At 35.7% G+C, this 21,177-nt stretch overlaps 2 protein-coding genes across 2 annotated transcripts; one reads left to right on the top strand and one right to left on the bottom strand.

Moving 5' to 3' along the window:
* Positions 1-561: 561 nt before the first annotated feature.
* On the bottom strand, positions 562-2,608 carry LOC18447244 (protein MAIN-LIKE 1). The gene is made up of 5 exons (XM_011629879.1): positions 2,429-2,608; positions 2,200-2,340; positions 1,895-2,080; positions 811-906; positions 562-624 (listed from the first exon to the last, which is right to left on the bottom strand). Exons 1-5 carry the CDS (start codon positions 2,606-2,608, stop codon positions 562-564), a joined length of 666 nt encoding a protein of 221 aa, XP_011628181.1.
* A 7,442-nt stretch (positions 2,609-10,050) lies between these two features.
* Positions 10,051-20,115, top strand: AUG7 (nuclear matrix protein). The gene is made up of 10 exons (XM_006857344.4): positions 10,051-10,468; positions 12,665-12,796; positions 13,454-13,539; positions 14,333-14,394; positions 16,161-16,252; positions 16,445-16,570; positions 18,565-18,655; positions 19,185-19,292; positions 19,523-19,621; positions 19,866-20,115. The coding sequence occupies exons 2-10, from the start codon at positions 12,666-12,668 to the stop codon at positions 20,070-20,072; spliced, it is 1,002 nt and encodes a 333-aa protein (XP_006857406.2). The 5' UTR covers positions 10,051-10,468; position 12,665; the 3' UTR covers positions 20,073-20,115.
* The last annotated feature ends 1,062 nt before the right edge of the window (positions 20,116-21,177 follow it).

Below are 21,177 nucleotides of genomic sequence, written 5' to 3'. Positions count from 1 at the left end.
CTCTGAGGTACGAGTGGCAATATGGTGGGTGGCCCGGCTCAGCCAGGTCAGTTCGACCCTAAAAAATAGGGAATATGGCCCGAAAGCCAGGCTAGGCCTAAGCAACCACAACCTGAGGGTCTTTTACGCCAGCCAGGACCGAGCTGCCCTAGCTACCCCTACTTCGAGGTTAGAGTTTGGGTTGTATGTGGAAATTCTTGGGATTCATATTTAGAAGTAGGGAGTCCAACTTGCAATTTTTTCTTGGAAAAATTACTTATTACCCCCCAAAATCAGCTTTTTAGACTCTTTACGCCCCTCCTAAAGTTTCCTTACTCTTTTTTAAAGAAAACCAACTTTTATTACTAATACCCCTCAAAGTCAAAAAGTTAGACATTATTTGACAAAAATGACCCTCATCGTACTATCAGTGTATGAAAAAATCACTTGGACAGACCCAATTACATTTTTACAGGACTGCGTTAAATATTTGCTGGACTAAATAGACGCCAGGCTATAGATTATTAAGGCCGTACCGCACAGATATTGGAACCACTCCAATAGGTAAAGCATAACGCCCGACTAAGCACATACAATGCCAGACTGATCCAAGAGAACGTTGGAATGCAGCTCACGAATGCTGACCTGCACATCATTACAATAAACACATTACCAGAGGGATCCAATAATATGTTGGAGTGTGCGGTCTATGATAAATAAGGCAACTGCCAGACCACACACATATATCGTCGAACTGCTACACCAAAATGCTGGGTCGCTATGCATGAAAGCCGGACTGTGCACATTACAGTAATCCAATTACCGGATTACCACAGAAAAATGCCGGAGTGCGCGGTCTGAGATATATAAGCTAACGCCAGACTGTTCACATGAATTGCCGGAATGCTGCATAAGAATGTCAGGTCGCTGCTCATGAATGCCAGAGTGCACACATTACAGTAAGTAAGATGCCGGACTGCTCCAATAAATTGCCGGTGCACCCTTGAAAACATCGGATCACTGCTCACTATCGCCGGATCGACTGCACAAACAATCTTGGAGTGCCTCTAGTAAGGGAACTCCAGACTGCGTTGCAAACTTGTCAGAGTGGTTGACACAATCACTGGACTACTGTGGTGTGATGCCGAACTGACCTTGACACAAAAGAAAATCGACGGACCGCTTCAAGTGAACTTCAGATCGATAATTTTCAAGAACCAAACTGTCTGGTCGTTGTACTACGAATGTCGGAGCGCAATTGATTCCAGTGAGCTTTTTGTCGGTACGATGCAATGAAGTGTCGGATTGGTCGTTTGTCCCAGAAGCTTAATGCCTGAGTGACCTGCACGAAATTTCGGATCGATGATACAAACAATCCCGGAGTGCATCCAGTAAGGGAGCTCCAAAATGCATTGAAATCCTGCCTGAGTGGTCGACACAATCGTCAGACTTACATGGTATAATGCCGGACTGGCCTTGACACAAAAGGAAATTCCCATACCAAGTTTAGAGAACACCAGAGCGCATGTTTCCAGGATCTTAACTGCAGGGCGGCTGTACTGTGGATGCCGGAGCGTACATGATTCCAGTGAGGTTTTTGTCGGTTCAATGCGATGAAGTGTCGGACTGGTCGTTTGTCTAGGAAGCTGAATGCCGGACTTATCTATAAGGAATGCCGGAGCGCTCATCAATCCAGTGAGACTTTAGCCGGACCGAAGTGACCTGCTTGAAATGCCAACCCTCCTTCTCTTTTTGTCGGAGCACTTTCAATTTTAGTCGGGCTGCTCTGAAGAATTAAAAAATGATGAATTTCTAATAAATTGGCCTATGCATGGGCTTATGAACATGTATTAGCTAGCCAGTCGCTTATCTTGCTAGCCAACTCATCAATCCAACTAGCGGGATGTAGATTGACCTTCTCTCTCCTCTCCCACTTGGGTGGCCCAACAGGAATAGCTTGCATCTTCCCAAATTGCCGCAGCACACGATCAGGCATATAATATTTTGTAATGTGAAAACTGATAAAATATGATCGGCACAATGCTTTTTCCTTACTGAGTGTATCTACTGGGGTGTAGTCCTCATGTGGTTGCCAATTTACCTACAACAATAACATAACACAACACTGTTCACGGGTCTTTGCATTAAACACTCTTAATTGATATATCATAAAAAACTTACTTCTAATCATATTACTTACAACAAAACAATAACACTAACCATGTCAATTGAGATGTCATCAAACATTGTTAATGGGCCTTTACAGCTTGGTTGTTTCTTCCACTTGAAAGTTCTAAGCATTTCTATGGCGATAGTTTTGGGTTTGGTGCCTAGAGCTGGAAAATGCTTATAAATCCAATACTGCAAACGAGAAAAATATATAAGTATTATTTAGAAGCCAATAAGACTGCATATACCTAAATATTGACTAAAGAAAGTTGAAAATTACTTGTAGTAATGTTGCTGACCCACTAAAATGTGATTCCCCGTCTGCAACATTTGATAATGAACGACACAAAAAGGCAAGTGCTGCTGCACCCCATGCATACTCCCCAGCCTCATCGAGATCTTGAAATAGTTGTAGGTAACTTGTAAGTGTTGACCCTTGAGATGAGTCGGCAAATATCATTGTGCCCACTAAATAAATGAGATAGGCTCGAGTGTGTTGAATAAGTTTTAATTTGGTAGGCTTTTTTGGTAGTTGCCCGAATTTTGTCCTCAACCAAGTATGTTTTAGACGACTTAATTTATCTCCTTTAGGGCAATCTCCTAAGTACTCCATGATGAAAGCCTTGTAGTCTGTAGGTCTGATGAATGTTATAAGCTCTCTTGTTACATGTATCCTTAATATATATAAGATATCGTACAAGGTTGGAGTCATCTCACCAACAGTCAAACATGCAGTATTTGTTGCCTTGCACCATTTTCCTATAAAAGCCCTTAATAGATTGCAATCGCTATTGGAGACCCCAATGTCTATTAAGGAGCTCAATTTGGTCTTTTCAACCAAAGCTATCTGTCGTGGATCTAGCTCCCATTTCCCAAGGGTCTTTGTTGATTCATTAATATGAAAAAAAATTTCCTTCTGAAATGAACTTCAATAAGAAATGACATACATTGTTATAAACAATATAAGAATTACCAAAATAATAGCAATCACAAAGTAGACTAAATAGACTATTGTACATTTTTCCTTTGATCAAATGAAGTGGATGGGTCCCTTGTTCCTCTTGACTGTTTTGGATATTCCATCGTTACATCAATTAAGAGGATATGTACATATGAGTTGGCAATAAATAATGACAAGCGGATGCTACAACAACAACAAAAAATAGAATAATAAATACAATAACATGAGTATATGTATTAACAAAAAAATAAATGTAACCCATAAGTAAATGTGTTTTACATGTACATGCCTTCAAATGGGTGCTTTACATGTTGCCCTGTTATGACCTATTCTTTTGCACTGACTACAGTGAATATGTCGCACTGGTACCTCCTGCGACTCGATACGCTTCATTTTAGATCGGCCAGGGGGGCATCTTAAGTGAGGTGGAAGCACTCGTACTTCCTCCGGAGGAAGCTGTCTATATAAACTATGTCCAGACAAGTCGATCAAAGTAACTGGCATGATAAGTACAGAATATGTTTAACGCAATTTTGTAACTGTAAAATATTTTTCACAGTAGTCAACGTGATCCCTATTCATTACTTGAAGAGCTTTACATGTATGCTTACAAGGCAAACATGTTATTTGCCAACCTTGGCATTCACATTCTCGTGTAATAATATTTACCATATAATTAAAGTGATCACCCATTGCTTCATACACTACTCCATTTGATGCCACAGTTACCGTCACGGAAAGTGATTGCTTAACGATTTTTTTTAATTCATTTTGAGCTTTTCGGGAAAGTGTTGTACTTCAGTTTTCAACTTTTAAATTGCGAGTGGCCATTAATTCCATGATTTGTCTCCTAATTAAGTCTATACACTGGAGAATTGACATATCTCGTGCTTCTAGGATCCACTTATTATATAACTAAACCACATTAGTTGTTACTTGGTCATATCAATTACCCTTGAACTGTGATGTGACCCAATGATTTGGTGATGCTTCCATGAACCACTTGAATGCGTCCTCAGAAAGTGATTTAATTTTCATCATCTTATCAAAATACTCTTGCTGAGTATATACTCTACATACTCTGATAAATGCGCATACAATTGCCTTCTTAACATCATTAAATATGTGTTTTACTTCATTTTTTAAATTCTCTGCTAAATGACGCTTACAGAAGGTATAATGAGCATTATAAAAAACTTGACAGACAGTATCAACTAGACCAATGAGTCTATCTGATGAGAAAGTAATTTTACGATCTGTCCCAATAGTAATATTTAGAGATTCCAAAAACCATAACCAGTTATCGGTACTTTTGGCATCCACAATTGCGAATGCAACAAGAAACATTTGTCCATCCCTATCGAGTGAGTTGGCAGTAAGTAGAGTCCCATGGTAACGTAACTTCAGTGATGTCCCATCGAGCAATATAAGTAGACGACATCCATTTTTAAAGCCATGTATTGACCCATAAAAGCTTAAGAACAATCGACGAAATCTACCACCTGGCCATATTTGTCATGTCGTATAACTATCAGGATTCGTCTCCATCACACGGTTTAAATATGCTGGTAATTGATGTATGCCTCCTCTTACGAACCATGTATGTCTTTGTTGGCCGATTATTTTCCTTGCCAAGCCTTCTAATAAGGTACTTCTAACCCATAATCTCGAGACAAATCAGTCATAATTTCTCTAGCCTTGTAGTACGCGGTGTCACTTAATTTGTCCTTGATTAAAGATGTAACAAATTTTCGTGGTGCTCTTCTCTGTACATCAGTGCTTATTTCAATATTGCATGAGTGGTCTTTTATCCATGTTTTGAATTGAAAAACATATGTCCTGCCAAGCTTCGCAGCATATATCTCTCATTTGCATCCATCACCTTTGCATTTTGCCCTTACACGATACCCCTCGTTATTAACGAAACGGTATGCGAAATGGTTTGCTATAACAAACTTGCTAAGGGCTTTTACGAAACTCTTCTAAAGGTTCAAATTGTTGTCCTACCCAACAAGTGCATCCTCTCATGTGCTAAGCAACCTTGGTACATTGCTTTGTTCAAAACCAGTTACGAAAACATTTGATGGCTGTGGGGGTCTGACCTCTTCGACTGTCATAGTATTATCTAAAGTACTTCCACAACTATGCTAGCTCCCATGAAATACATACACTAACACTTGATTCTCGCCTTCATGGGCGTTCAACATCCTACCAATATCATCATTAATGAATAGGTTTACCATAAATTTTCTATTTTCCGAGACAAAATACCTCAATGATATCAAATGCAGGTTGAGTGAGAAACGTTCTGCCACGTAGTTTCGCAAGTCATCTAACTCAGTTCTACAGTCAGGGAAAAAGGTAAATGCATCACCACCAATATAATCTAAAGTCTCATCGCCACTTGTTCAGAGTTCTGCACCAAACATGTAATGAATTAATCTGCTATTACCCATTTTCTTTTTGTCCTGCACAAAATTTGTAGTAATTTAATCCATACAATGTATATACAACATCATAAATACTAGCCTTGAACTTGACTTATGCTTATTGTGATCTTTTAAGAAATCTTTTTGTAATAATAATTACTACTAAGAAAATGACAAAACAATTAAAGTAAGGCCTCATCTTCAAATAGACCCGGGGGGGGTGGTTAGTACAAGGCACTAAACAATCAAAGTAAGCTCATCTTCAATTCTAGGGCCAGTTTGGAAGTTAACATAACTCTACTGACAACTGGGGTAATTGTATGTGACAAAAATGAGTTTTTTTTTCCTAAGCATGCAGGCAAGGGAAAATGGAATTTAAGTAAGCAGAGATAGGGCAACAACCAGATATGCTTCCCATTTGTTTAGATGCAAAAGATTACGTACAAAACTAGAGGTAAAAACATGGGCTCCTAGTCCCTCAATCACATCCATATCTAAAAATGACAAATATAGATAGAATGACAATATCCATAACAAATTAAGAGAAAACATTCAATTCATCATAAGCCATTATCAATCCATTCCCTCAATAATTTTAACAGCTACCGAAATTTTATAAAAGATTATTGTAAACAAGAATTGCTACTAAATTTGAACCAAACAAAATAAATATAGTGGATCAACATCTATAAGATCAACATAATACAAAAAAAACAGACAAAAATTAGTACCACCAATAACATTCATACCTTAAAAATACAATAGTGAGACATTGACAATACCCATAATAAATTAAATAAAAAATCAATACATCTTAAGAATTACATATCCATTCATTCAATGGTCAATGACAAATTAAATACAGCAAATATGGCTGAATAAAAAACCAACAACACAATTTGGGGAAAGGTTCTCATCCACATTTTCATAAAAAACAACATAAATTTCAACACAATTAACAAGCTTTGGATGCACAATTTCACTCAATTAACAAACACGTTTTCACATTCCAATATTTAATCGCAAAGTGGAAGTTACAACATAAATATTAGATAAAAAATGTTCTTAAATATTTAAATGAACTATTCTTTCATACCTGAACCTTAAAAATCGAGCTGGGTCCGTGATGGTCCTCGTTTGAATATAGCTATGCTCTGTAGGGCCTTCGTAGAGACTCGTGGGAAAGAAAAAACTTGAGATGGGAATGACACCTTCAATTGTAGAGAGAGAATAGATTATTTGAATAGAAGAAATGAGAATAAAGAACTCACCTAAACAATAGGGGAAAATCTGTGAAGAAAAAAATGAGAATACTATGAGGAAAGAAAAGGAAAGGAGACGAACCTGCAACCCGCGAGGAAGGAGGAGAAGGCAATGGTGAAAACGCGAGGTGAAAACGAATAAAGAAACCAAATCGTGAAGAAGAAGAAGGTAAGGGAGGCTAACGGTGAAAACGCGAGGAAGAAAAAGGAAACCGTAAACTGTTACAGGAAGAGTAAGAGTAAATTTAGGGTAAAATAACAAGGGGGGTAGGGGGAGGGGAGTATTTTAGTATTTACTTACATTTTTTTAGATTGGGGTGGTATTAGTAATAAAAATTTATTTTGTATTTACTTACGTTTTTTTAGATTGGGGTGGTATTAGTAATAAAAATTTATTTTCTTAAAAGAAGAGTAAGGAAACTTTAAAGGAGGGGTAAAGAGTCTAAAAAGTTGATTTTGGGGGAGTTTCAGTAATTTTCCCATTTTTCTTCTCCCATATAACTATGAAGTTTTGCTCCTCTATCTTTTGAAATCTACCTTTAACCTTAATAAAAAAACAAGAAAGAAAAATCTATTAATCCATTCGTGGCATAGTTTAAATGCCAATATTTTTAAACTCAGCTCCAACCTTGGACTCTAATTTGATTGTTTAGAGCTTTGGTTCTATATAAACTTTTTCTTTTTTTAGTTAATTCTAGTTTTACCAGAGTACTCGACTTGACAAGGGACCCAGTCTGATTAACTTGGTGGGTCCAATAACATTGAAAAAGGCCATTGATCTACCCAACTACTCTTCATACAAACCAGAATTAGGTGCTATCTCTGTCGTTTATCCCTACTACAAAATTATGTTTTCTTATTTTTATTTATTTATTTTTGTATAAATTAGCCATGGCAGGTTGGTTAATATTATTGTCAGCTTACTTGTTGGAAAGCATAATAATATACTATAAAACAATGTTTTAAAACCCCATAATCTAGATTGACAATAAGACGAGATCGAATCAGTTTTGAGAAAGTATTGATACCTCCCATTCATATTTTATCTCTTACTTTGAGTTTATTTGATATTTCCTTAGTTCCCAGTGAATCCCTAACCCATAAACCCCTATTTTATTTTAAATATTTTATTGATCATCGGGCCAATTTGTATCATCAATCCACCAATACATGGATTTTTGGGGTAGATAATCCACCCTATGGATTTGGGTTTTGAAACCTTGCTGTAAAATAAAATTGGAATGTCCATCTAAGTTTTCTAGGATGCTTGTTTATATGAATGTTTGATTTATGGACTAAACATTTGTTATAACAAGGTTTTAAAAAACTGATTGGTGGCTAGATTGGTTACCCTGAAAACTGGATTAAATCAATGGATAGTCAATCTGGATTGACTGGTTTTATCCTAAAAAAATAAACTAAAAAAATAATTAAAAATCCTAAAAATAGTGTTTTTGTGTTTTAAAAAAAATTGGAATGGTGCATTATGTACTTTCATTATTTAAAAAATAATGTGAATATTGAGACATCGTTTCCCTATTTAGCTGTCGGTTGACCATTGTATTCAAACTAGTGAAAAAAAGGACCACCTTACAATCATCATGGTTTACATGAGTTCCAGACTTATACAAGGCAATAAATTGTTTAATAAAGTTTTAAAAAAAGAAAAAACGATTACCATATGTTTCACGGTCCATTTGACTTGTCTATTGATCACCTTGCCAAAAAATGATGAATGTAAGTAATTTGAAAGGCGGATACATGAACATGCATCATATTTTCAACTCAATTCCTAACTCACTACAATTACCATGTCAATCTCAAGCTATCAAGACATGAGATTTGCAACATGCATAACTTAAGACTAAGACTGACAAATCTAACTAGAAGTATAGTTATTTCACGCTAGGCTAGAAGGACACAATACTTGCAACATGCATGGCACAAAATGACCATAATTTATTATATATAAATTAATAAATAAATGACAAGATTTACATTATTAATGTATAGTTAATTAATTATAATATATTACTTTATTTGTTTTAATATTCAAAATTATCCATCTTAATAGAGTAATACTGTATCAAAAAACACTCCTATATTATAAGATCTAAAAAGATAGACAAAAAATAGAAATAAAAATTCTTATTTACCATAAATAAATTATTACCTAATATAAAAAAAATTCTTACTTACATCTATCACATAAATTAGTACATCATATAATTTAGGATATAAATAAATCAATAAATCTCAAAATCAAATTTTCTTTCCTTTCTTATTGAATTTGATCATAACGACATGCAAAGGTGATTCCAAAGGTTTGAGGTCATAAAAGTCCCCCTCATTAGATTGTCCCCCAAGTCCATAAGTATAATTAGCCCCACATTATCACCAGATTTAAAGAAGGAAAAAGTTTATAAATGGATGAGGCCTTAAACAATCAAATTAGGGCGCACCTTCAAAAATTCACTAGAAGAGGTTTTTTTATGCTGAAATACCTTTAATTCGATCATCGACCTCAGGATGTATGAACACGAGAGAAAATAGATTTCCAATTCTGGAAATAGTGCATCTTCTAAAGTATTATCTAGACCATTAATTTTTAAGAGTTCATAGATTTGCTTGATCTACACTATTTTTGAATCTTTAAACTTTATAATTAGAGATGCTCTACACTATTTTTTAATCTTTAATTTTACAGTCAGAGATGAAATAAAATTTTAGGATTATAATAAATAAATAAATTTTAAAAATAAAAATAAGAATTTTATGAAAAAAATATTTTGGATATAGTTAGTTTCAATAGGTTTTAGACGGACCACGTAATTACTTCTGGGCAAGCTTTCTATGCTTCCCTACATCATAGAAGTTCTATCTTCTCTTTATCCCACCATCCATTCTGAATGGAGGGTTAAGATTGTCCCAATCACAATGTCACGTCTTTACACTATTTTATTTTTAATTTTTTTTCTATAAAATATTTTGACACTATTTTATTTTTAATTTTTTTTCTATAAAATATTTTGACATCAAATTTTGGACGTCCATTCCTCTATTAAACTCGCACTAACAAAAACTATAAAAAAAATATTTTCAATAAAATAAAATAACCAAAATACCTTTGAAAATTTCAAGAGGCATTTTGATTATTATATTTTATCAAAAAATTATTTTTAATATTTTTTTATAGGTATATCCCAATAAGAAGATGATACGTACCAAAATTTGTATTTATACAATTTGTATAAAAAAATTTAAAATAAAATACTTTGACATACTCCTCATCAAAATTAAACGGCCGGTTGGTAGGGGGGAGGATCGAACTTCTCCTGGGGAAGGATATAAACATTTCCCATTAAAGATGGCTTCCATCTTCAAGAGACGGATGCTTTATCCCTTGGGATCGCATATTGTAGAAATACGGTCCAGCCCGCATGAAACAATTTTCCTTATTATTCTCCTCCCTCTCTATGTGCAGAGCTCTCTCTCCGCTGTTGCAAGCCCTTTGCAGCGAGCTTGTCCTCTCCATTTTTCACAAAAACAGAAGGCAAAAAAATACAAAAGTCATTGCTCGCAGCATCATCAACATTTCGAGCTCCGTTGTTACTAGGTTTTGTTTAGAGTCGCCAACCTCCCTTCATCCATTAAAACGAGTGCTCCAGGTATGGTTTCTGAGGATCTTGAAAAATTTCGTTCCCTAAAATGGAAAAATATGCTACTTCGTGACTTTTTGTTCTGTAAACCTGTTTAACTTGCAAGGGTTTTGTGGGTTCTTCAATCTCTAAGATTTAATGAGATTTTCCGCATGATGTTTGAAAATTATTTGTCAATACCTGTTTTTTTGCCCAATTTATGTGATTTGTGGTTTTTTTTTGTAGCAACCGTGTGATTTGTGGCTTCTTAGTTAGACTTTTTTGGGGATTTTCTGTTAAATCAGCTATTTGAGATTATTTATCTATGAAATCTCTGATTTTCTGAATCCAACGATACGTTCTTGTATTTGTGGAAGCGGCTGATATTTTAGAGTTTAAGCTATCATTATGACATCGGTTGTTTACTTTGGAGTGCCCTGCTCGTGATTTCTCTGGTACTTTGCTGGTGTTTCTTTAAATGGTTATACCTGGTTATGGTTGAAAAAAATTATTGTTATATTCAAGTGGTGTTTCTTAGCTGGTGTTAAGGATTATTACTGGTGTTTCTTTTATGGAATTTCTGCTGGATCAACTCTCTCTTGAGCTTTCCTTATCCATTCTTCATTAGTGTTTTTCTAATTTCTTCAAAATTTTCATTTTTTGATCAATACAGAAGAAATACTTTGAACATTTCTATTTTAATTTTTTTAACTTAAATATGTTGGTTTTGAGTTCATATCGACGTCTTCAAATTGGGTGGTTTTCCGGCACTATAAGTAGTGATAAAAAAGGTGCCTCTGCATTTGGTACAATTTAGTTGACCATTTTTTTTTTTTTTTTTCGATTTTTGGTCTTTATGCATTTGAAAATTGTCTTGGGTTAAGAATAAAGGTTTCCTGTGATTTTAGCTCCATTTGATTTATACGCTTGCTCTTTGATTCTTTGTTCATTACAGTTCTCATCATTTTAATACTTATTTTTGTTAGATGAAGTTTAAATTTTGGCTATAGTATAAACTATGAACCAATGGTGTGGCACTCATTTACAGAGGTGTACATGGTGATATGTAATGGAGTTTTTAATATGGTTCTCTTTACAGATGGACATCACAATTTTTGTAAAAATTCTGTCATCTCTAGATTGGTGTTGGGAAAGGAGCTTGCAATACTTTACCAGATACTGGATTGAATTCTGTTTAGACTCGTGGAGCTCTAGCTCTTTTGTTTACCAACTTGGTTGAATTCTATTGTGCACAGCGTTTATTCTTCAGAGTATTCAATGGGAATTCGTTTTCAAGCAAAATACAGGATTTCTCTGTTCAATTCTTCATGCTCCTCTTCATAAAAGCAGTAAATTGATTGGCATCTGCCAGTCTTGAAGGTTTTGATTGAGTTCAATGAGTTCATTAAGCTGAATGTTTATATTAGTCATTTATATAGTTATATATAGGCAATTAGGCATCAATTTGGAGATCTGGTGCTAGTGAATTCTCCATCGTATAATGAATCATTGAACTTTCATTGTAAGAGATAGCAATTGGTTGTAAATAAAGAACTATATGCAATGTTGTTGGTCAGAAGTCGATGCCAGTGCGTAACTTTGACAATCAAAAGAAAATATTGTGCAAGTTCAGTTTTGCAGACCTGTTGATAATGAATGGTTGCTTTTATTATTGTTGAGTCACCATCTTGTTTCATTGTATATCTGTATACTTTGTGACTCTGGTAACATTAATCTATCAGATGATGGCTTATGCACGAAGAAAATTTAATTGTATATCTTCATGGGCTTGGGTTTATATGTACTGAATTGAAATCTGATTTTGATAGAGAGAGAGAGTGAGAGAGAGAATCATAATTCTACCCATATAAATATCGCAAAATAGGATTGGAACTGTCTAATTTATTTGTTATATTAATGATAACTAATTCCCAAAAAATCTTTTTATTGGCCATGTATTACTTGGGAATCATGAACTTATATAATGAATGGCTAAACTGCATTAACAACAAATAGCCAAAACCTGGTTCTCATCTTCATGGTGCCAAACAGGGTATTCTCCATATGCTGGGTTCTTTCAGCAGCCAGCCAAACAACATTGTTTTCAAAATCAACTTTTATATATACTAGAATATACAAAACCAAGTATTTGAGAGAAACCCAGGATTTGCCTATCCAGGGCCTCAAACTTATTCTCTCTCTCTCTCTCTCTCTCTCTCTCTCTAGGATGGCGAAGCCAATGGAGGAGATCCAGCAAAAACTGGCTGCCCTTAACTACCCAAGGGCAAATGTACCTGCTCAGTCGCTTTTATTTGCAGGAATGGAGAGATATGGCCTTTTAGAATGGCTCTTTTTCAGGTATTATTTGTCCCTCTCATAGGCTCTTTTCATTTGATCACATTTCTTTTCTAGGATTCTCTTTCAATTTTCTGGATTCTCTAGTCCCTATTCTTTTGAATTTCCTAATACCCAATTTTTGTTTTCTATGTATATGAATCATGTCTCTCTCTCTCTCTCTCTCTCTCTCTCTCTCTATCTATCTATCTATCTATCTATCTTTCTTTCTTTCTTTCTATCTACCCAATTGTTCACTGAACTGATAGCTTTAGAAGCTATCTACTTATGGAAAAAGATGTGAAAATTCTAAACCTATTTAGTACATCAATGTTTTTATTTCTGGGGTTGCTATCAATGAGTTCAATTATCATCAAGGTGATTCCTGATCTACTGTTTAAGACAACACCTGCAATTGATAATTTATTAACCCGTGTCTATTGAAACTAGACTGACCATTTGTTCATTGGACAAAAAAATAGAAGTTGGGATTGATGTAATCAACAAAAGGATTCTCTAGTATATTTGAGTCATAGAATGACTGTATATTTAAGAGACTTTCAAAGTGATATGTTAATTGCTCTGCTTGAAATTGTTTCTCCTTCTCTAAATTTCAACATTCTCCCTTGAACCATTTATTTTAATTTGGAAGAGACCATATCTTAAGCTTGGTTTTTGCAGGCTTTTAGGGGATAAACCACCATTCACTCAACAAAACTTACAAGCTGATGGAATGGTAAATGATGAAGAAACTTCACGTATACAATGTATGATTTCCTTCTATTGATTCATATCAAATTCATCTGAATTTGATTTTCATAATTATTTCAGGATGGTCAAGCTTTCAATTGTTTCTAGGTGAAGACCAATATTAGCATATTTTAGAAACAATGTACCGTGACTTTCCCGAGTCGACTCGAACTCTGGCTGAGTAACCCAGCATCGCCCTATGGGCGAGGTTGAGTTTCCGTGAGTTGCGTGTACAGCTCGGGGTTTTAAACGAAATTTCAAATAAAATGTTTTTAAAAAATGTTGAATTGTTTTATAATCTTTTTAAATATGAATTGGATGAATTTGGCAAAGATTGGTGAGTGTTTGAATTATTTTATAATCTTTTGAATATAGGTCACAATTATTCTTGTCCCTTAAATTTCAAAATAGGTGGTTGTAAGAGTATCATGGAATAGACACAAAGTTCTAAAAAACAATTTCTCAGACTTCGTGACTCACCCCAAGCCATCCAATTTGACATCTAATGAGTAGGAATGATTGTGACCTCCTTATACAAAAGATAAATGGTCTCTTTGTAGACAATCCCTATAAAATTATGTTTGGCTCCTAGACTTTCTCTTTCGTTTTGGCTTTAGTGGTTTGAATTTTTCTAGCATTTATGTTGGCCAAAAAATTTATTCTTCTTTTTGGTTAACTAACTTTTTTCTCCCGTTCTTATTATGGTAGGAATTGAATTAAGTGAATGCTTTAATTGTATGTCAATTGCGGGTTTTTGTAATTGTGTTGTTTTTTCTTTATTGATTTTTGTATTGTTTTGTTGGAACCCAGATTTGGCAGAGATAGCAAACTTCTTGGGTATCACACCAACAATTGACACAGAAGCTATCCAAGTATGTCTACACATTCTGTGTTGTGCTTCATTAGTAATGTTTGCCATGACCTTCCACTGATATTGGAGATAAGTAATTTTGTGTAATTTCTACTTTTTGTAGAACATATTTCTTTTATAACTCTCTTTGATTGCACCCACTCTCACAGACCTACCCCAGATGTATATGTTTGTACAAGAATAATGTTGGCATTTTGTTTACTATGTTAAGCGTCGAACATTTAGTGTTGTTTGTATCTTTATTCCTGATTATTGGATGGCACAAGTGTCATTTCCTTAAACTTGGCACCTGTTCATTATATAACCATTCTTACATGATCATTGCATTCCTATCATTATTTGTCTGACATTTGTACTCCAAATGCTATTTGAAAACAGAGAATTTGTGCACTGTGTCACAAAGATTGCATTTGCTTGGTTAAGTAATTTTTTAGCATAGGATGAAGATATGGGATGGCCAAATGCATTTTTTTAAAACTCACCGAGTCTGACTCAGACTCGGACTCAGGTGAGTTACTGTGATCTGGCACTCTGCTGAATTTGGGGGGTTCTCAACTAGTTGAGGCCCCTACTGTAGTCCAACTCATCCTAGTTGCTACAGTAATTCAGGCGAGATTTTGTTGGGCTCAGGCAAGGCCAGGGAACTAGGGTGAGTCCTGCCGTGCTGACACTTTTGTATAAATTAGAAGTGTGGTGGATATCCATTCCTCATTGCTTTTTTCTAAACCCTAGCTCCAAGGAACCTTAGAAATTGTCCCTTAGCCAGTTTGTATCTTCTATCAGATCCAAACCTTGGATGCAATGCAACGAAAAGTAAAACAATCATATTCTTGGACTTGAGAGATTCGAAATATCGAAATTGGGTTTGGTCGACTCACCTTTCTTTCTTGTTTGAAGCAACCCTAGCTCCAGGCACCGTAAAAGTTTGTCCCTAGGCCTATTTTTGTGTCCTCTTTCAAATCCAAACCTAGAAATTCAAGAAAACAACCCTCAAAATCTCTAATTTGTGAGATTTGGAATATTGAAATGGGGTTTGGCTGAAAATTTTGAGAGCTTTGGATTCACTAGATCCAAAGTCCAATAAAAAATCTAATTTTCCTCGTTCTTCATTGTGGATATAAACTTTCAGAAAGTGCTAATGATTTTCCCTCTTTTCGGGATTGTTTAAATGTTGTTCTTGGACTTGGACAAGCCTCCTCTAGTCAACTTGGGACTTGCCAAGAAGACTTGCTCTGGGCACTCGCCGAGTCTTGGAGCGATTCCTTGTTTTAAAACATTGGCTGGATGAGAAAGTATACTCTAATGCAATGAACTATGGAAGACCATCGTAGTTCACGGATTTGCAGCCATCCAAGGAAATGATAAAATGCGATGGCAGGTTAACCCACCGGAATAGGTTCCTCAATATTGGGCCCTACGGTGTTACCTTGCCAGCCATCATTTCATTGGGCAGTGACATCCCCAAGTGACTATGGCTTCCCAGAGTGAATTATCTCTTACCTTTCCATGGTCCGATGAATTGCATCCTTATGCTTTACTGAAAATAACCTAATTAAGTAAATTTTAAGTCAAAAGAAGCATACAAACTCTCAAATCTCAGCGGTAGTTGGCATTCCAAAAATTTCAAGAACTAATATATGCTTGTTTTCTTATGCGCTATTGTAGAGTGGTGTGAACAACCTCAAGGGTATTGTGATCGGCTCAATCTTCTGAATTGGGGTTATGAGACTTACCTGATGGATTATTGATGGTGTGCATGATTTATAGGGAAGGGGTAGTTATGAAGATCGTGCTGAAATGCTACGTAATATCGTAGACCTTGTGGAGGCAAGCTTCACTTCAGACCATCCAGAGTGGAGGTTAAGTTACATTTCCTTCGTTATATTTTTCATTTGATGGTTGTGATCAACTTGCTTTGTGATAAAGCTCAAGAAAGTGATTATAATTATGTGAATGGTTATTTTCCAGTTGATTCACATTTCATATTTTTAAATGCTTTGGCTTATATTATTATGTTTGACGTTTGACTTGAATTTTGGTTTGCCCCCCAGTGTCGATGAACAGGTGGCGAAGGACATACAACTATTAGATTCTATCGCTGAGAAGCAAGCTCAAATATTCTCGGAAGAATGCAAGCTATTCCCTGCAGATGTGCAGATTCAATCCATATTTCCTCTGTAAGTGTATCTTTCCCAGTCTCTCTTGAAATTGAGGTTAGAGTTGAGATGTATCTAGACCAGATTGTGACTAAAGAATGAACAACCAGGATAGCACGAATATCGTGGATCTTTAGACATGTACTTTATTCCATTTTATTTGCTGAAGATCTTCTATGTGAAACTATATGAGGACCTGAATCTAGTCTGACTTGTATGATTTAAGAATTTCTGTTTTTCATTTTTTATTTTGGTGTTTACTGGGAATTAGACCTTGGATTATGTGTCGTGGCCCAAGCATCCCAACCACTTAGTGAAGACACTGGTGCCTAGGAGAATGTGGCATGTTATGTTTCTCTATTCTACATCATTAATTTTTTTGTCTATGAAAGGATAATTGAGATATTACATAGATGAACGTAATATCAAAAGTCTGGATAAATGGAGTTGCTCCATAATCACTATTTTCAATTGCGCTCTTTATGTTCACAAGAAAGTTTTATTTTTATGTCCTTGCATCTATAAAATGATATTTTGCCTTTATATTGGATCATTCGATATTCTTTATTGATTTTTGTTAGTCACTATCCTTTTAGACTTTCAAAAAAAAAAATGTTATTGCTCTTTAGAGAATTTATATCAATCTTGATATGTAATCTTTTTGATACATTACACTACGAAATTTTTTGCTTTCTTATGATGGCCTATAGCCCGGAGTTTAATTTTTAGAATTCCCTGTAAAGTTCAATAATTTGGACACTTCAAAAAAAAACGTGATGAAGTAATTTAAAGGAATTTCTGCTAAGTTCTCTTCTATTGACTTGAGTAGAAATTGAGCCTCAAATGTATTTGCATTGGGGACTGTACCTTATAAGAGAATATGTATTGTTCATTCTCGTTAAACTGGAGCCGACAAAAAAAAATTTTCCATTGGTCAAATTTTCCAAAATTGTTCAGTTCTCAAAGAATTCAATACTGATTGTTCTGGAATTTTAGATTTTGACCTGTGTCTTAGATGATTTGGATGAGTACATGGAGTGCAACTGTGCAAGTGTGATGTGTTACGAGTGAAGCTTGCAAGAATTTGTATGTGTGATGAGTTACGAGTGAAACTTGCCAGAATTTGTCGGCCAATAGTGAATCTTTGATTACCTCCAGCACACATCAGAATGATCTGAAATTTTTACCGAACCAATATTTTCTGCATGACAATTACAGCCATACCTACATTATTATTTGAAGTCACAGATGCCACATCGCATGGACCTATTTTGATAATTGATTTAGACACTTTCGGGTTCTAATATTGAGATTAGCTGGATATAAAATAAATGATGTCATTAACTTTATGGTAATCATCTGCCAACACGTGCTCAAAATTTTTTGGTAATCCGCATGAATTGGGAATCCACCACTTCATGCTCTCAAACACACATACACATGTATGGATATTTGTAAGTACACATGTATATGTATGTTGTGTGTGTCTCTACTTGCAGAACTTTCCCTAATACATTTATGTACTCTACAATGGACAATTGTGCATCTATCTCTCACCAATTAATGTTTCAGTAGGACTTTCTGAAATTTATTATTCCTTGTGCTGCATAATATTCACATTGTAGACATGCTGTTCTTATCAAGTAGGTGAATATGAAATCATTGTGCAAGCAAAACCCTCTCATGATTCTGATTCCTTATCGTTTTATATTTTTTTGTTTTTTGGTGACTATGCATCTCCTCTGTTTTTGTGCACCTTGATGTATGCATAAGACTTATCCTTGATAGGTGTATATAGTGTTCATACTGTTTTGTATATTGAATGGTTTTTATATGCATTGCATGTTATTCCACTGTGTTTTCTCCTGTACATCCTGAGTTGTTCCTAGAAGGTACTGTGTGCATTGCATCTTTCCTCTAATGAAGTAAGTCCTTATAATGAATTATTGAGTCTATTCAGATCATAGATCAAAATAAGTGCAACTTTTCCTTTTTAAACCAAAGCTTGTGTGCAGGCCTGACATTGCTGAGCTGGAGTTAAAGCTCTCTGAACATTCAAAACAGCTGTCTAGCTTACAACAAGCAGTACAGGAGTTAGCTTCCAAGGTTTTCCCTATTCCCATTATATGCTCACTTCTTATTATGTAGCCCGTGGGAAGTATGGGGGCATTCTTCCATTCTTAGTAACTTGATCATAGAGAAAATGACCTTAGTGCACCTTGTCGATGGTTTATTTAATGCTATCTGGCTCTTCTGCATGATTTGATGGTCGTTTGCTTGGGCAACACTCAAGTTTGGTCACCTTACATAAATCTTTCTATGTTGGAAATCCCTTTTCTCTCTATGTTTTCTTGGAAATCCCATTCTTCTCCCTTTTATTGAACTTATCATGAAGTGGGATTTTGTGCATCTGGAAAGCACATGGCAGTGTTTTCCGTTACCATTTATATGATACTTTTGTATATCTTCCAGGTCAATAGTGTACTATTTCTGCAAATTGTAAGGAAGAAATAATTTTGTTGATCAATTTCCTGCCAAGATATTTGATTGAATTGATGCGCATATTAATTTGGCGCTGTTTTCCGCATTCTTCTTCTATATATTATATAATAACATTTATTTTCTTTTTATCCAGCATGCTTACAATCCAGATGAGGAATATGCAGAAGCTGAGTTAAAGCTTCGGATGCAGTTAGAATCTTTTCTTGAAACGGCAAGGTCCTTTAATTTGATTTACACAAAGGTAACATTTTCATTTCCCAACCATTTTTTTCCTTCAATGATTTCTCCCAGGTGTCTTTTGTCATCCATAATTTTCTCCGAATGTCCCGGTCCTTATGATTGAGCTGCCTCTCCACTCTGTTAAGACTTCTAGCATCCACAGTGTTCTTGGTTTTGGCTTTACGTTCTGCGCTGAAGTTAATGTATACTTGAGGGGAATTTGATGTAAGTCATTTAAATGGCTTTTTGTAGGAAATCCGTCCTTGGACACACATGATGGAGGTTCCACAGTTGCATGGATTTGGTCCTGCTGCAAATCGTCTACTGGAGGCCTATAAAATGCTCCTAAAGGTACGGTCTCTCGTAATACTGGTATTTTATTTATGATTGGTGTGTGTATATTAGGGAACCAAATGCATTCCTTGCTGAAGAAGCTATTAGCTATGCCTAGAAACCTTGAACTAGCAATAACAAAAGAGCAGTGAGAAAACAATCAACTACATGAATTGATGCGCCTTCGTTTCTTATCACAATTGATGATTCTTTGGTTCCTTTTGAGGTAACTTTCTTTTGCTCATATTCGTGAAAATGGTAGTTCCTGTGCAACCTGCGGAATCTTCGAGATTCACATGCGGCTGTAGCTGTTGGATCAGAATCTACAGTTGATGATGCTCCTAGGCGTGAATCTACGGTCACAAGAATTATTGCAGAATGTGAATCTGCCCTCACTTTCTTTAATCGCGACCTCAGTGTCCTTTCAGCATCTCTTGCTCGAGAACATGGAGAAACCTCCAGACAGTGAATTTATGAGTGATTTAATGCAAATTCCAAATCTCTTTCTCTTCTTCCTCCCCCTTCTTTCCGCACACACCCACACCTCTAGGGACACATACATAGTTCTATTCAATTAAGTCAGCCATGTTAATTGTCGGTTCAATGTTTTGGGCTGTTATTCGTGTTTCGGGTAGCTAAGCTTGAATTGAATTAGAAAAGCTAAAGTGAAGTAGCACAAGGATCCAAGGCTCCTAATCCATCGTAACATCTTAGAATCGATCCACCTGGAACCATGTAATATTCCCATGTAACATCTTAAAACAAGGCTGTAAGTTGTGAGAAACTCTGTCCCCAAAATTTGTCCCATGATACAAGTAGGGTGCTCCATAGGCCTTAGATGTATTAAGAGACTTGAAGAATGGTGTTGATGATGGCACTATGAATCACCGGTCTCTTTTCTGAAGCTCACGATGATTTCTTGCCATAGGATGTATGCATTTGAGGTAGATATAGTAGTGGTTTAATACGCAGTTGTGAACAGGCCCATGTTTTTGAAGGAGCCTATGGTGAGTGGCAGCCATGAAAAGCACATCCAAAGTCATGTGAGAATATTTTGGGGAGTTTATCCTTTTTAGGATGATTGCAGCACTTCTCATTGCAAATCTCTCTCTCGCTCTCGCACACACATAGACACCCACATACACACTATCAATGCCCTAGTTCTTGGTGTCCTCTCTCTCTCTAACACATTTCAATGCCCTAGTAGTTGATGTTGTCATCAGTCTTCCTTAACCCTGACAAATTGAGAAATAAATGAATAGGAGATAGGGAGATTAGGATAGAGAAAGGGGAATGGCTCTGGTGAATATATCTTTTACTCTTGGTACCCCTTGAACTTTTAAAAGGAAAGAACTCTATCGTTTTGGGCATGGTTTCAGTAAAACTTATTTAAGATTTGAGGGAGGTGAGGGATTAGCTCTTGAATTGATACGACTAGGGCCTTAAACCTGAGAAGCATAAAATTTTAGCCAAAAGATTATATGCTCCTGCCGGAGCATCTTGTGTATTTATTCCTCAAAATCCTATTTACGAGTAGTTTGGGACTCATATTTTTGGGATGGAACCTCCCCAAC

Source organism: Amborella trichopoda, chromosome 7 (genome assembly GCF_054954075.1).
Source record: "Amborella trichopoda isolate Santa Cruz 75 chromosome 7, AtrichopodaSantaCruz75HAP2 v2.0, whole genome shotgun sequence".
NCBI lineage: Eukaryota > Viridiplantae > Streptophyta > Magnoliopsida > Amborellales > Amborellaceae > Amborella > Amborella trichopoda.
This window is presented reverse-complemented; position numbering and strand designations above follow the sequence as displayed.